The 16136-nt window shown below is 35.8% G+C and overlaps 1 protein-coding gene across 1 annotated transcript; it reads left to right on the forward strand.

The window, feature by feature from the left end:
• The first annotated feature begins 189 nt into the window (after nt 1-189).
• Nucleotides 190-15688, forward strand: LOC140799082 (protein EXPORTIN 1A). The gene is made up of 32 exons (XM_073153227.1): nt 190-548; nt 1347-1463; nt 1724-1816; nt 1954-2025; nt 2543-2650; nt 2732-2814; nt 4489-4627; nt 4767-4835; nt 5072-5149; nt 5255-5317; nt 5451-5495; nt 5888-5995; nt 6073-6168; nt 6354-6557; nt 6880-6939; nt 7466-7576; nt 7754-7851; nt 7937-8045; nt 9180-9245; nt 10096-10194; nt 10291-10371; nt 10499-10588; nt 10766-10851; nt 11190-11270; nt 11382-11564; nt 13172-13238; nt 13333-13443; nt 13556-13663; nt 13744-13881; nt 13961-14098; nt 14175-14279; nt 15141-15688. The coding sequence occupies exons 1-32, from the start codon at nt 453-455 to the stop codon at nt 15261-15263; spliced, it is 3225 nt and encodes a 1074-aa protein (XP_073009328.1). The 5' UTR covers nt 190-452; the 3' UTR covers nt 15264-15688.
• Nucleotides 15689-16136: the final 448 nt, after the last annotated feature.

Consider the following 16136-nt stretch of genomic DNA (forward strand, 5'->3'; position numbering starts at 1 on the left):
GGATCATGGGCCTGAGAATTTCACAAAGCCCAAGTTGACCAAATAACGAATCTCAAAGCCCGGCCCAACTTGGTTTTCGTATTTCCCCCCCAAAGCCCCAGTGGCACCACCGTAATTTCCATGAACTCCGAGCTTCTTTATTCGCCTCCTAAACCCCCAAAATACTTCCCTAATCTTCTTACTACTCTTATAATACTTTCTAACTTTCTTTTGCCTCTTCTCGCATCTCCTCGCGACCAGCAAAAGACGAGCAAAAAGAAAACAAAAGCGAAATTTCGAGCGAGGGAAATCAGTGTGCGTGTTCGTGACGCAGTCCTCTATTTCTTATTTTGGGAGAGCTAGGGTTTCATTCGGACGCGCTCGAGCTCTCCTCCCCTCGTTCTAGAACCTTGGGTCGATTCGCTTGGTACCATTTCTAGGGTTTATTGAATCTGATCCGAGGAGGGTTTCACATGGCGGAAAAGCTGAGGGATTTGAGCCAACCGATCGATGTCGCGGTCCTCGACGCCACCGTCGCGGCGTTCTATGGCACGGGATCTAAGGAGGAGGTGAGCCGCTTGGTTGCTTAGGACAGTTGTAGTTGCATTACTGTCCTTCCTTGGGATATTGGGAAGAGTTGGGGGTGGTTATTTTGCTTCGGTTTGGTGCTTTTTGGCGGGAGGTGTGGTTTGAGTGAGGTTTGGGTGGTTATTTTGATGTTATTGGTGTTTAAACCGTTCGATTTTGCATGAGAAAAAAAAGGTGTTTTATTCTCTCCAAGCATAATTTTTATGTTCTTTTTCTGAATCGAGTATTGTTTTGGGTTACTAGGAGTTAACGGGCGATGTTTTGAAGAAAAAGAGGGTCTTTTATTGCAGGGCATTGTCTCTTTGGAATACAATGTAGGTTTTTGGGCTGTCCAGGAAAGGCTTTTATCTTTCCGCCCCTTGAGGGTTGTATGCTATCTAGACCGTGTACTGGTGTTGTCCTAAATTGGTTGCAAGCATTTGAAAGAGAAGAATCTGTCTTTTCCAGAGTAATGCTATTCTTACAAACACTTCACAAACATTCTACAAACAAAATGATGTGGCAACTTGGTGACCCTTGATACTTTCTCTCTCCACTTCACAACCAATCAACCATCTCCATTAATGTGCAAGATGATGCCACATCAACACTTTTTTTTAGAATGTTTGTGAAGTGTTTGTGGTTAAGACTTTATTCCTTTTTTTCAATACAACTCGCTAAGGGCTTTGCGGCTGTCGGTTACATCTTTTTCTATGACCTTTTAGCTTTTTTGCTTTTGTCCTTGTCCTCTTAATTTGATGTAATTTCTATTTAATTCTTTTTCTGTTTGTTTGCGGTAGAGATCAACTGCAGATCAGATATTGCGAGAGTTGCAGAACAACCCAGATATGTGGCTGCAAGTGGTTCATATTCTACAGAACTCACAGAATTTGAACACTAAGTTCTTTGCGCTTCAAGTAAGTAGAAATAAGTTTGTTTAACTGAAAGTATATACTATATACCAGGTTCAATAAGCTACATACTTTAAGTCCTTGATGATAAGCATTCATTTGGCTACCTATAGATGCTTTGTGTTTTTCAATCAATTGTTTCCTGTATGTTTAGATTATGCTGTTTCACTGCATATCTGGTTTGGAAGAACTATACATGGCTATTTATCTTCTTCATGACATTTTGATCCTTGTGATCGGTTATCATTGTCCCTTTCCCCTTTTAGATACTGGAAAGTGTTATCAAGTACAGATGGAATGCTTTGCCGGTTGAACAACGTGATGGAATGAAAAATTATATATCTGACGTTATTGTACAGGTAATGTTCTTCTCCTGAAGTGTATCATATTTTTATTCTGTCATTATGCACAATTTTACTTTCTTTTTTTCAACTTCTAGAATGTTGTCATAATTTATTATGTGGTTTTTCTTCTCATTTATTGTGGATCTAACCAGCTTTCCAGTAATGAAGTCTCTTTCCGGAGGGAGAGGCTATATGTCAATAAACTTAATATCATATTGGTACAGGTATGTGGTTTTCTCATTTTGCATCTTTCAGTCTCTCAGTTCCACAGCTAATTATTTACAAGGTTGTTTGCAGTTTCTAATTTGTTTTTAAATTTGGTCTTATATACTTCCGCATTATTTGTTTGGTTAAACTCGACATTCCTCTTATCTCTCATACATGAGTTTTTGGTTTACTCTTTTTTTGAGATGCTTCTGATCATTGGATCTGGAGCCTGCAGACCTTGTGTTGAACCACTTGTGCAAATTACGCCTCATTAATGTTGAACACGTAATCCCAATCCTGAAAACATTTGACCCAAGCATAAGGTCTCAGGTATCATTCAGCATGTGTCACTAGGATGTGAACTTGGGAGCATTCATCTACCTAGGCTCTGTTAACTAATTGAGCTCGATCTAATTTGCAGCAAAACTAGTTTCTTTTTAGTACCTTACAGGGTATAAGTTTAAGAGGCGTATGCTGGTTTCCTTTTCTTGTCAAACTACTTTGCTTGATTATTCATGTTTTCTATGATAACAGGTCTTAAAGCATGAGTGGCCAGCTAAGTGGCAAACCTTTATTCCTGATCTTGTTTCAGCAGCAAAAAGTAGTGAAACAATCTGTGAAAATTGCATGGCTATATTGAAGGTATCTATGATTTATTTGAGAGTTAGGATCTTTATCACCAAATTTGTTTTTCTCTGTTTAATTTAGAATTCAAATGTTCAGCTTCTTAGTGAAGAAGTTTTTGATTTCTCAAGAGGAGAGATGACACAGCAAAAGATTAAGGAACTTAAGCAGTCATTGAATAGGTGAGATTGATTTCATTGACTTACTTATAGTTTACCACATTTATGTTACTAATTTTCTACTGGATTGTCTCATCCTGAAACAGTATTAGATGAATTCTTCATATGTAATGTGTTTCCTGGCTACCTGATTCCATCATTGACTCCATGGTTGCTCATTTATATTGAGAAAAAAGAACTTGACTTGCCTAGAGTTTGGATTTTTCATTTTTTTTCCTTTTTTGTGGTTTTTCTTAATGACTTAATCATCAAGTACCATCTAGTATACTGTTTTGTTAATTTCCATGTGTACAAGATAAAAGCCAAACTACATTATGCTTAATTTCTTGTTTGAAGGTTCACTCGTGAAGAAACTTGCTTTTGTGTTGAAGTAACTTTGAATCAATGATGGTTGTGCCACGGGCACGAACCGTGCCGACCACCAATCGGCACGTGCCACGGCACTTGCTGGCCAAGCCGTAAGAGAATGAGAGAAAAATGTAAGGGATATTCGCCTTCGTCTTCGTCGTCGCCAATCGTCGCTCGCTTTCACCGTAGCCGTCACTAGAGCTTGCATCAGATGCCTTAGCCCGAGGGAGGAGGAAGAAAGAGAGAGAAAGAGAGAGAGAGAGTTATCAGTTAAAAACTTAGTTTGTGAATCTGGATCACTCAACGTGAGTTCGGGCAACGGTGTGGGCTAGCGGCAATCTGCGACGGGTAGCTCGATAATGAGGTCGATGGCAAGCGGCGAAGCTATTAGAAGGGTTATCGTGCCACGTGCCGGTACATTGCCGGCACGATCATCCATGTTTTGAATTATTTGTTCTTAGATATTATGGATTCATGAAACTTAGTTTCATATTAAATGATTATATCTGAGTTGGATAAATGATTGTGAATTTTGATATGTGCATTCTTCTACTCGACAAAGTGATTTCTGTCACTGAAGAGTAAGATATAATTTATGGTTGGAGTACTTCATGGGACTTGAGAAAACCAGTTGATCGGATAGGGCTACAATTTCCTCAATTTCAATCAACTTGCATGCCAGCTGGGCGTGAGCTTCTTAGCTTACCTAGATTCGCGAGCTTCGTAACTCACACCAAGTACTGAGTTTGAGAGTAGCTGGATTCGCGACAACTTGTGTACTTCTATATTTTAGTGACCTATAATCTTCTCATGTAACATGGCATCAGCATTTTCAAGTAGTTAACTGATTTTTGATCTGTGAATGGCTTTCTGATTGCTCATGAGTATATGCGAGGAAATCGTTTTAGATCCAAGACTTTGGTTACTACTAAAAGACACATTTAGGTTTAGTTTTGAGTCTTCTGTTCTGAAAGAGGTGGTGTATATTATTAATTGGTCATCTGAAGGTGAGCGCAACTCTATCTAGTTCCACAACACTAGCAGTCTTCTTTGTTCTTAACTATGTAATACTACAAACAAAGAAGTTTCTTTATGTTTGTTTGATGGTACCATTGTCTTGATGCTTGTTCCATTATCATTATAATTGAGGCTATATGTCGGATTGTTTGGACAGCTCCTCTTTCTATGCATATGCTGACATATATATTGGATTACCTGGATAATTTTCCTTTACATCTTATAACGTTTATAATGAATTAGTTAAGATAGTCACCTTTGTGTTCTTGTCAACATAAAAATCTTACTGTAATTGTCTTTGTTCCTAAACAGCGAGTTTCAACTCATTCATGAGTTATGCTTATACGTACTATCAGCATCACAAAGAGCAGAGCTCATTCGGGCTACATTGGCAACACTTCATGCTTTCTTATCATGGATCCCTCTTGGTTATATATTTGAATCACCACTGGTTCGTTCTTAAACAAATAACAACCATAAGTTTGCTATTACTGATTTTTTATCTAGTAATCACGTGCTTGCTTTGATGTATATGTTTCTGAAGCTCGTCATACTTATTATTCTCTTTTTTGTTTTTAATTCTTTGGTAGCTGGAGACACTCTTGAAATTCTTTCCAGTAGCTTCATATCGGAACCTTACGCTTCAGTGTCTAACAGAGGTACATTTAATCCATTCCTCCTTACTCTTATGTATGTTATTTCATGTGTCTTCAACAAAGTAATCAGAAGTTGTATTGACTTCAGAAATGTCACCATTGGGGTTCCTGTATCTGTCAGTATGGGACATCTTGACCATTAAACTAGTGTGTGCTACAGTGCACATACTCTTTTCCCATAAAGTTTCTACAATTTTATCTGTCATTTTCCATATATTATGACACCTGATTTTTTGCAGGTTGCTGCTCTTCAGTTTGGCGACTTTTATGACATGAAATATGCAAAGATGTATACTGTATTTATGATTCAATTGCAGGTATATATAAAATATCCTCTGTCTTCCCCCCCTTTTCTGTGTCATTTTTCCCCAATTTTTTTTCCTTGGATTTCACTTTGAGACACATTTTTCTGTGATGTTTAGACTATTCTGCCTCCTGGAACAAATATCCCTGATGCTTATGCAAATGGCTCTAGTGAAGAGCAGGTACTCTTTCAGTCTTCAAACTGGGTGTTTGACTTGCTTTGCTTTGGCTTGGATCATTTATATTATTATGATTAGTCATTTTGAGCATTATTTGCTTTCTGTAGCTAATGTTATTCTTTACTCCTATGTGCAGGCATTCGTCCAAAACCTTGCGCTGTTTTTCACTTCATTTTATAAGGCGAGTTAGTAGTCTTATGCTCCTAACATTCATACAAATAATGCAAAAGTTTAATTTCATGATAAGGCAGTAACTTTAGAGGAAGCAGTTTTAGTTTTTGTTCATATCTGCATCCAGTAATCTTTTACTGTTGCAGTAGCTGAAACTATTATCTTTCTGATAATATAAGTTTCCATGCAGAAAGAACTGGTAGGTAGTGCCTTTTGCATCATTTCTTCTATTTTCTTGAGCTATTCATATAATAATGTTATTAATTCTTCTTTAGTGTGGTTAATATGTGGATCCATATTCCAGTGTATCTCAAAGAGTATGCATTTTGACTTTTGAGGCTTGCAATTTAAAATCTCTGACTTAGACTTCACTCGTTGTTTCTTTTTTTCCTTTGGTTGCAGTCTCATGTACGTGTATTAGAATCCACTCCTGAAAATAGAGCTGCATTACTTTTGGGGCTTGAATATCTTATTGGAATATCATATGTTGATGACACAGAGGTTTTCAAGGTTAGAGACTATTAAGTTCACAAAGAGTTGATGGAAAATATTATACAGTAGTTTCTTACATGAAAATTGTTGGGCAGGTTTGCTTGGACCATTGGAACTCGTTAGTCCAAGAACTGTTTGAAGAACATCACCAGATGGATCCTACAATTGCTGCAAGCATAATGGGACTTCAGGTACTTGTAGTTTGATATTTTTCATTTTGGCCCTTCTTGCATGGAACATAAGTTTCATAATTATTCTACGATCCTTCATGTTTAGCATCTAATAAATAAATGTAATATTTTCTTTCCTTGCCTTGCCTCTTTTTTCTGTATCTCGTTTCTATGATTGTTAGTATATCTCAATCTGTATTCTGTAGGCCCCATTGATCCCAGGAATTGTTGATGGTTTGGGTTCGACAATTCTACAAAGGAGGCAGCTTTATTCAAGTCCATTATCAAAGTTAAGAACACTCATGATTTGTCGTATGGCGAAGCCTGAAGAGGTATTGATTGTTGAAGATGAGAATGGTAACATTGTCCGTGAAACTATGAAGGATAATGATGTCCTTGTTCAGTATAAGGTATGCCACTTGAAGATTATTGATGCATGTATGATGTTGGGCATGGTGCTGCTCTTCTTTAAATCTGCTTCTTAATTTATTCTCACCTTGACCATGCTTGATTACTCTAATATGTTTGCATTTGTCAAGAGACAATTTGATCTTATGCAGTTTTATGATTAAATTTTCTTCAGCTTGTTATCTGCAGAGGCACCTCTGAGTTCTTCATATGAAATATTATATTCTCTAGAAGGGACCTAGTGCAAGAAAATACTTTACTTTCCTGATACCTTTTTCAATTGCTTTGTGCTTTATTTTCTAAGACTAACTTTCTTTATGGTAGATCATGAGGGAAACGCTGATCTACTTGTCGCACCTTGATCATGAGGATACAGAACAGCAGGTATGGCTTTATTGTGGCTCTTTGCTACATATAATATTGGAATCCTCTATGGGCTTAAATTTTTATGCATATCGGGCTATCCACCCTGGTCTGTTCTCATTCTAAAAGAAAGTTTCTCTCTTTCTTAATTAACCATTATTTTGGACCTTTATTGGCGATTATTATCTTTGAGAGCATAAGATGGGAAGTCATGATATTTTTTATGGCACTGAAAACATTTTAAGAAGAATGAGTGTTTTGTTGGTTATACAATTTGAGAGGTTATGTTCAAAACTTCAAATGACCAAAAATCAGTTACTTCTTTTCACCTACTGATTGCGAGTTTATATGATGAATCAATTAGCTGCATTGCAGCTCCTAGATTACTAAGTTGTGACAGCTTCCCTCAGCCAAAATCTTCATTTTTCCTAAATACAATGGCATCTGCCTAATTGTTATTTTGTTCAGGATATAGCCACTGGAAACTTTTTACTCTGGGATGTATAGTGCTCACTGCTTTCTAACTTGAATTATTTTGGCATTTTAGATGCTGAATAAGTTAAGTAAACAATTGCATGGAGAAGATTGGACGTGGAACAACTTAAATACTTTGTGCTGGGCGATTGGATCAATATCTGGTTCCATGATGGAGGATCAGGTAAGCTATTACTGAATATTGTCAAGTGCTCGAGGACATAGATTAAACATACCAGTCTGTTCTCTCCCAAATGTGCGATTATAACAGCTGTCTTTTTTAGCACATGCATTAGTCATTGCTGTTTTAAAAAAGAATTTGTAGGTAAACTATTGTAGTTAATCTTTTGATGTTTGACAGGAGAATAGGTTTCTAGTTATGGTAATTCGTGATTTGTTGAATCTCTGTGAAATCACAAAGGGAAAAGACAACAAAGCTGTAATAGCAAGTAATATCATGTAAGGATCATGAGCATCAAGTTTTTATTTTGTTTCAGTATTTCAACTTTTTATTTACTCAAGTTTCTCATCATATGAATATCAGGTATGTTGTGGGACAGTACCCTAGGTTTCTTCGAGCTCACTGGAAATTCCTGAAAACTGTAGTGAATAAATTGTTTGAGTTTATGCACGAAACACATCCAGGAGTTCAGGTACTTATTTCTCTCTTTTATTATATGCTTTTTGCTCTTCCAGTGTGTCACTATATAGGCATGATACCAATGGTGGGCCTATTAATATCCGATAATTGTATCTTTATTCAAAAGTAGTGCCATCAGAGTTATCGCTTCATTTTAGAGTATGTCTAAGTGAAACAAACAAATAGGCTTGCAGGATTCATCCAGTTTTTAAGAGATCCTTGATTTCAGTGTTTCCCTTCAGATATCCTGTTATCAACAAATTCCGCTGATATTAATTTTGTGGCATCTGTATAACTGTATAAGTCAGTTGGTCATTATTCCCTTCATAGTCATTCTTGAACCAAGAGGATGCCAATCCAATTTAAATCTGCTGCACATAATCAGATCACTGGATTTATGAATGCACTATAGTATAATAGTCACATTCCTGTATCAGATGACACTGTATTAAAATCTTGATGTCTGTCTTTGCTAATTACCTTAGGAGTTGGTAATCCGGTGTCCGTTCTTTCTTCAGCTGACCATATTGAATAATGCATTTACTTACATTGAGTTCTTTAGCACACTTCTCAATTCTTATTTTTAGCTTTTGATATCACCAAGTAGTATGGTAGAGGAATCCTGATATTAGTTGAGAAAGTCTGGACTTGCATTCATATATCTATCTCTGACGACTGGAAGATTGTTGAACACAACTTTTATCTTACTTCTGATACTTGTAGTGATTTTATCTCTTCATAGTCTAGTTTCCCTTCTTTTCTCTTGGCTGTTCTTCCATCCGACTACCATATCTGCGTAGAAGTAATAATCTGTTTATCACTCTGAGAATCCTTTGGTTTTAATTCTTTAGTTCGTATCAGTTATTTTGATGCCGATGTTTCACTATCAGCAACAAGCTGTGTATTTTTTACTTCTTACCTTATGTGATATTTATGTGCCTTTCATTCTCGCTTTGCTTACTTCGACTTTTGGATCACAAGTAATTTTTTCCGAGTTTCTTTTTTTATTATCAATTTGTTATGCTATTTGATTGAACCATATTTGCTAGCTCATCTAGTTCCTTCATTACACTGATTTTTATCTGGAGCAGATTTCTGGTGTAATGCTTGATATCCTTCTTTATTCGATTTTTTCTTTGGTTTGCAGGATATGGCATGTGATACTTTCCTAAAAATTGTTCAGAAATGTAAACGCAAGTTTGTCATTATGCAGGTAGATTTAGCTATTTCTTTCCATTAAATAGTTGAACTTAGTGTATATTTTTGAAAAGTTTGAAAATGTCAGTGTTGGTACATACATAAATTAGGCATGTAATCTGCCTTTTTTTTCTTATTTTAATGCTAGTCCATCAATCATTTTGTGAGAATATTAGCATTGGTTTATCACATCCATAAGAACAATTTAATGTTATGAAGCAATCATCTACTTTTCGCTGAAGCATGAGTATTTTTAATTTTGATATCTGAGAGCACAATCTATGCATTTTAGTTCTTAATATTGCTAGAAACTCCACCAGTCATACTGAAAGCTCAAAGACTCCATGTTATCATAGTCCATACTTGGCTATTGATAAACGATATGCTCGTTATTAAAAATTCTGTCTTCATGCCTTCGTGGTCTATCTGTTCCTCTTGTACTATTCATTCTAGTTTTCACCTCAACTACAGGTATCAACTTGGAGGATGGATTTACAACATTTTTTATGGAACTATGTACTGCATTAGTACTTAGTTTAGATACAAAAGCTGCGCAATATTTGAAGATGGCCTTGTGGCTTGTGGTTAACTCAATTCTATATTTTTGTTATATTGATCTAAAGTCTATCCAAGGATCTGAGACCAGGTTTTCCATCTGGTCAAGCACTTCGGATCAGACACATTTTTATTGTTTTATTGTAAGCTGAGTATCAGCCAATAATGTGGTTGGATGATCCTTTTCCTATAGCAGCCATCATCTAAAATTTTCTGACCTACTTATTTGCTTTTCTTTTTTCTTTCTTTATTGCTTCAATGCATATTGTATTATAGAGTTTGTTTTTCTCACAAGCTAGCTGTCTTTCTAGGTAGGGGAGACTGAGCCATTTGTAGCTGAACTTCTATCTTACCTTGCAAGTACAATCGCAGATCTTGAGCCTCATCAGATACATTCATTTTATGAGTCGGTATAGTGATGCACCTAACTGCGACATATTTGTAGTAGTACATTGTTTAATTCCCTCTATAATTTCTGATTCTTTATACTTCTATGCATTTGTCAGGTTGGCCACATGATCCAAGCAGAATCTGATCCTTCTAAGAGGGATGACTATCTGAAAAGGTTAATGGAGCTTCCAAATCAGGTACAGTTTTCATTATATTATTTAGCACTGATTCTCTACTTTTTTGGTTTGAGTTTCTGTTGCCATCTCATAAGCAACATCTCTGCATCATCTGTTGATTGCTTGCAACATGACTGATTTCTCGCAGAAATGGGCTGAAATCATTGGACAGGCAAGCCGAAGTGTGGATCTACTAAAGGATCAGGAGGTTATAAAGACTGTTCTAAATATATTGCAGGTATTTCAAGGAAAGCTTGATTCTAAATCCTCTAATTTATGCTTGTCAATATCTACTATAACATTTGATAGCTTTGGAAAAGACGATGGTTGAAATGAGCTGATATGAGCCTGAGTTGATTTATCCATCCCTTTATGTAACTCTGCACATATACTAATTGAATGTGCTTCTTGGCAGACGAACACAAGTGCTGCTAGTTCACTTGGACCATATTTTTTCCCACAAATATCGTTGATTTTTTTGGACATGCTCACCGTGTACAGGTATGAAATTTTGTTTATTAATCAGAAATTGAAAGATATTGATATTCAGTATAAAGTACTAAGGTGTTTCTGGAATAATTTCCTTCATCTACATTTTCTCCCGGCACTTCCTACATTAAATAGCCTTAACTTTTTTAACATAATGGCCTTATAAGTAATATAATGTGCATTTTGTGTGTGCTCTTAGGCATGTAAATGTGTGTGTTATCTGTATATTTATGTAAATGTGTGTGTTATGTTCGTGGCGTATGCGTGCATTCATACACCTGAGAATTTACACTATAAAAGTTTGTTGCATGCTGTTGGATAATTTGAGTGCTTTTTTGTTGTTGTAATAGAATGTACAGTGAGCTCATATCTAACACCATAGCTGAAGGTGGACCATTTGCTTCAAAATCATCTTATGTAAAGCTATTGCGGTAAGTACAAATCTGCAGTTATGCTTGATATGCATTTATGCCACATTTTCTTTTCCTCATAGTTAGCATTCGAATGCTTCTCACATTGCTAAATATTTCTACTGCAAACAGATCTGTGAAGAGAGAGACTCTCAAACTGATTGAAACATTTGTAGACAAGGCTGAAGATCAACCACATATTGGAAAACAGTTTGTTCCGCCAATGATGGATCCTGTCCTTGGTGATTATGCTAGAAATTTGCCTGATGCGAGGGAATCTGAAGTCTTGTCCCTATTTGCCACAATTATAAACAAGTATATATGCATTTCATTGTGTTTTTCCCTTCTCTTGCTTATTTTCACATATTTTTGAACTACATCTTTAAATCCTTTATCTTCTCATGTGTAGTTATATATTGTCAAAGAATTTATTCTCCTGATGCGCAGTGCAGTTGGGATGCATAATATCATGCGAGATAATTGAATCTGTGTCCATCTCCTTAATAAATATTGTATAGCTCAGTTGCATAATTTATATTGGCCAGTTTTATTTTTCACTATATTTTTATCAGGGGTTAATTCCGTTTTTTCTTCCCTCAATTCGCACTCAGTTCTGACTTATGTAAGTTTTGGCCATCCTATTTACCAATTTTTACTTGTCTGTGGTTCAAGATGATGTCTTCAAGATCACCTATCACATTAGGTTCTTGAATTCTTCTTTATCATGGGATGTGCCTGCTCGGCTTCTACCTAGATATTATGGCCTATTCTATGTTGCTGCTTGATGGAAATATTATGGCCTATTCTAGAAGAAAGGATTGTATAAACTTTAAACCAACTATTTTCTGGCTATAAGTTTCATGTTTTAGTTAAGTTTTTTGAAATCTAAACACAAAGGTTGCGAAGTCTAATTTGACTTATAGATAGAACTATAAGCCAGGGAGACAAGTGAAACTTACTTTCTTGATGCGTGTGTGCATCTACTGTTTGGTATACAATCTTTCTTGGTTCCATAACAACTACTGTAAGCCACCAGTCCGTACATTTGCTTTTACTTCCATAGGATGCTAAAATATGTTCTGATTTCCAAAGTTCTGCAAATTTTAAGAGGGTGAAAGGTTTGTTAAGAGGGAGAAAGCAAAAAATTAATGTTTGAGGAAGAGAAGGATCCGTATAGCTGAACCCAAATAGGTGAGATTAGCTGCTTCTTGTTGCTGGTACTTGGTAGTGGTATTGTTGTGAGATTAATCGTCACTCTCCATCTATTCTGGTCTTCTGGCACAGTATAGCTGGGCGCATTATTTTTCTTAGGTATCTATAAAAAGCCACAAAATTTATGTAAATGTTAGTGTCAGTAGTTTGGAACATTGGAAAAGTACATTTCAAATTATTAACCAGATTATGACATACTTTCAGATGTGCTGCTTATGGTAAATACATGTGATTAAACTAGCACCTAAAGTTATATACGGATGTTGTAAACTCCTTAAAGAAATTTTGTACATGACAAATACGATTTTGGCTTAATCCTACCTAGTCAATAATTGTGGCTTAAGTATTTACGCACAGTAACCGCATGGTGGACCTTTAAGGAGTCATTCAAATCAAGTTGCAATGTGCGAGATGGTGGAAAAAAGAGTAGATTATTGACAGTAAGAAAGGAGATCATGGTTCTCAAATTGCTGACAACCTTGGCCCTTGATAGCTCTGAATGGTAGAAAATGATACTTACAGTGAATTCAAAGCATTCAAGATCAGGCTTTGAAAATTTTCGTTTTTGTTTTATTCTTTTCTGAGTTAAATATTCTTTTATCTTTTCAGTTTTCCTAATTGAATTTGCCTTTTTCTGGGGGTTTTTATTTTTGCAGTCTAAACCATTTATGTTCAATCTTTTTATCCTTTTCCGGAATTGTTTCTTATAGGTATAAAGGTGCAATGATGGAGGATGTGCCTCGCATATTTGAAGCTGTTTTCCAGTGCACTCTCGAGGCAAGATTATGCACTAATTTTGAAGAATAAGAAAAGATTCTTTCCTTGATGGTTTTTCTAATTATATGAAAATGTCCTTTTCTATATTATTTAGATGATTACCAAAAATTTTGAAGATTATCCTGAGCATCGTCTCAAGTTCTTCTCTTTACTACGTGCTATTGGGACCCATTGTTTTCAAGCTTTAATTCAGCTGTCTAGTCAGGTTAGTGTTTTGATCTGTCTGCACCTCATGAAGATATAATCCCAATTGTATCTTCTTTAGTTACTTACAGGTCTTCTTTTTGTTTATTATATTGTTGATTTTGTCCTGATAGCAATTGAAGCTTGTTATGGACTCCATAAACTGGGCTTTTCGGCATACTGAGAGAAACATTGCTGAGACCGGTCTTAATCTATTACTTGAAATGCTGAAAAACTTTCAGGTTTGACTTATGACAAATCTTGATGAGACGCTAATAAATGCATCTGTACGAAATGTAAGTTTTGGCTTGATAACTTTCAGGTTTCGGAGTTCTGTAATCAATTTTATAGGAGTTACTATTTGACCATCGAGCAAGAGATTTTTGCTGTCCTGACAGACTCATTTCATAAGCCAGGTTTTAAGCTCCATGTGCTAGTGCTACAACACATGTTTTGCCTGGTAAGATACAAATACTGTTAATGCCCGTTAGTTCTTCGCTTATTCTTTCTGCTGAGTACATGTAGCGCTTGATATTCAGGTTGATTCTGGTTCATTAACTGAGCCCCTCTGGGATTCCTCCACTGCACCTTATCCACACCAAAACAATATGATGTTTGTTCGTGATTACACCATAAAACTTTTGGGAACATCATTTCCGAATATGACATCAGCAGAGGTAGCAATTTTTGCCAATTTCTATTCTATATTGTCCCCTTCAATCCTCAATCAAAATTATGGTTATGTTTTTCCAGGTGACTCAATTTGTGGATGGGCTTTTCCAATCAAAAAATGATCTTCCAACTTTTAAGGACAACATAAGAGACTTTCTTGTGCAATCGAAAGAGTTCTCTGCACAGGTATCCAGATATATTTGCCCAACAATAATATAGTCTCGTCTATTGTTTTTTCTAGACAGAAGTCTGACGTTTATACAATTGTGCTGCCTGAAATGACCGGTCAGCTGCTGATTCTTGGCATCCCTTTTGCAAATATATTCACTGTGATCTCAAAGGCTTGTTCTAGTATTACGTTTTATTTTGTCACATAAAAACTGAAAATCTAAAGTCAGATAAGCATACCCTTTGTTTTTCTATTCGAAGAATTTGTTCATATACAATCAGAACTATCATTTTCTTGTTATAGATAAGCAGAAAGCATGTATTCAACCTTAGATTTGCATTTGTAAGATATGCTAATTATCTTGGTACCTGCATTGTTTGCCTTACATTTGTGGAGCATGTAAGCAATTCTGTCAGATGTATGCTATGCTCAGTGTACTCTTTAAGTTTATCTTGTGGTCCTTAGCATAAGAAGCTGTGAATATGGGGACATCTGACTCAGTGTTTAATTCATTTATCCAGTTTCTTCTCCACTCTTCTATTTGTTGGTATTAGTAGGTTAATTATCGTTGTTATGGAAAATGGATAGTGATTTCTAGCAAATGTACTCGGGAGATGAATTTTCAATACAAAAAGGAATATAAAATGTGGAAAAAGGTTCATGGGTAAGTTAGTGAATACCAAAATCCAGATGTTTGAACTCTATCTGCCCTTCTCCAAACATGTCTGGTCTTTAGGAGTTTCTGGACAATGCTTTCGAGCTGTCAAAAAGGCCGTAAATAAATGTTTATTAGGAGCCATTGTGTTTGATTCTCTCTTTTTTTCTATTGTAGAAACCAGACTAGCTCTGATATAATGTGGATTAAATTTGATATACAGGATAACAAGGATCTTTATGCTGAAGAGGCTGCTGCCCAGAGAGAAAGAGAACGGCAAAGGATGCTGTCCATTCCCGGGCTTATTGCCCCTAGTGAATTGCAGGATGAGATGGTGGACTCATAATGCTTGACGGCTCCATGCAGCTAATTCCACATTTTTTTCTTCATCGACTCTCTAATTCGAGGAGGGGGCCGCTTCGTGTCATTTGCCAAATTTTCTGCCGAAGTGATTAGAGAAGCGCATTTTTGTCATTTCTATTTTCCCACCTTCCACTGATTGTTCTAAAATTGTTCAGGAGCTAGGCAATGTCTCAGGGCTGTTTGGACTGCTGGTGATACTTGCAGGCTTGTGGTGTCTGGTTGAAGTAGCTGCAGCTCTTACAAAGAATGTATTTGCTAACATAGGTGTGTTGGTGATGTGTTGATCCAACCATAGTATAATAGGGAATACATGTTTATACTTGTTTGCTGAAATGAAGTGATACCTTTCAGTAAGATTTTCCTAGTTGTCACCTACAATATCAGAATGGACGATCATTATTTTCTGTATTTTGTCTCTGTTTAGCGTGTGAAAATTTGCTACTGGCTTTTATTTAAGCTATAACATTAACACGGCAATTCTTGATCAAGGCCTCGTTTAAGGTCAATTTTAAAATAAGCCTTTTATTACTATTATTTAAAATGAGAATTTTATTTTAGATATAATTATTTTTATGTTCACTTGTATTTTAAAATATTTATAATAATTATGATATAAAGTGAAAGGAAAAAAATAAAAATAAAAGTATTGTTTTTTATAAAGTTATCATAAATATTTTTTTTAAAGTAGGGTGAGATAAATATTACTAAATTAGTAATTAGATTAGTGTATAGTATAAAATGTAATATTGATGAATAGTATTTATAGTTTAGAGTATGGTTGTTTAGCTGTAATTTTAAAATGAGTAGTTGTATTTGGAATAAAAAAAAATTATTCATGAAGTAGTTGGGTCAAGAG

Source organism: Typha latifolia, chromosome 12 (assembly GCF_019914945.1).
Source record: "Typha latifolia isolate L0001 chromosome 12, TyphaL0001v2, whole genome shotgun sequence".
Taxonomy (NCBI): domain Eukaryota; kingdom Viridiplantae; phylum Streptophyta; class Magnoliopsida; order Poales; family Typhaceae; genus Typha; species Typha latifolia.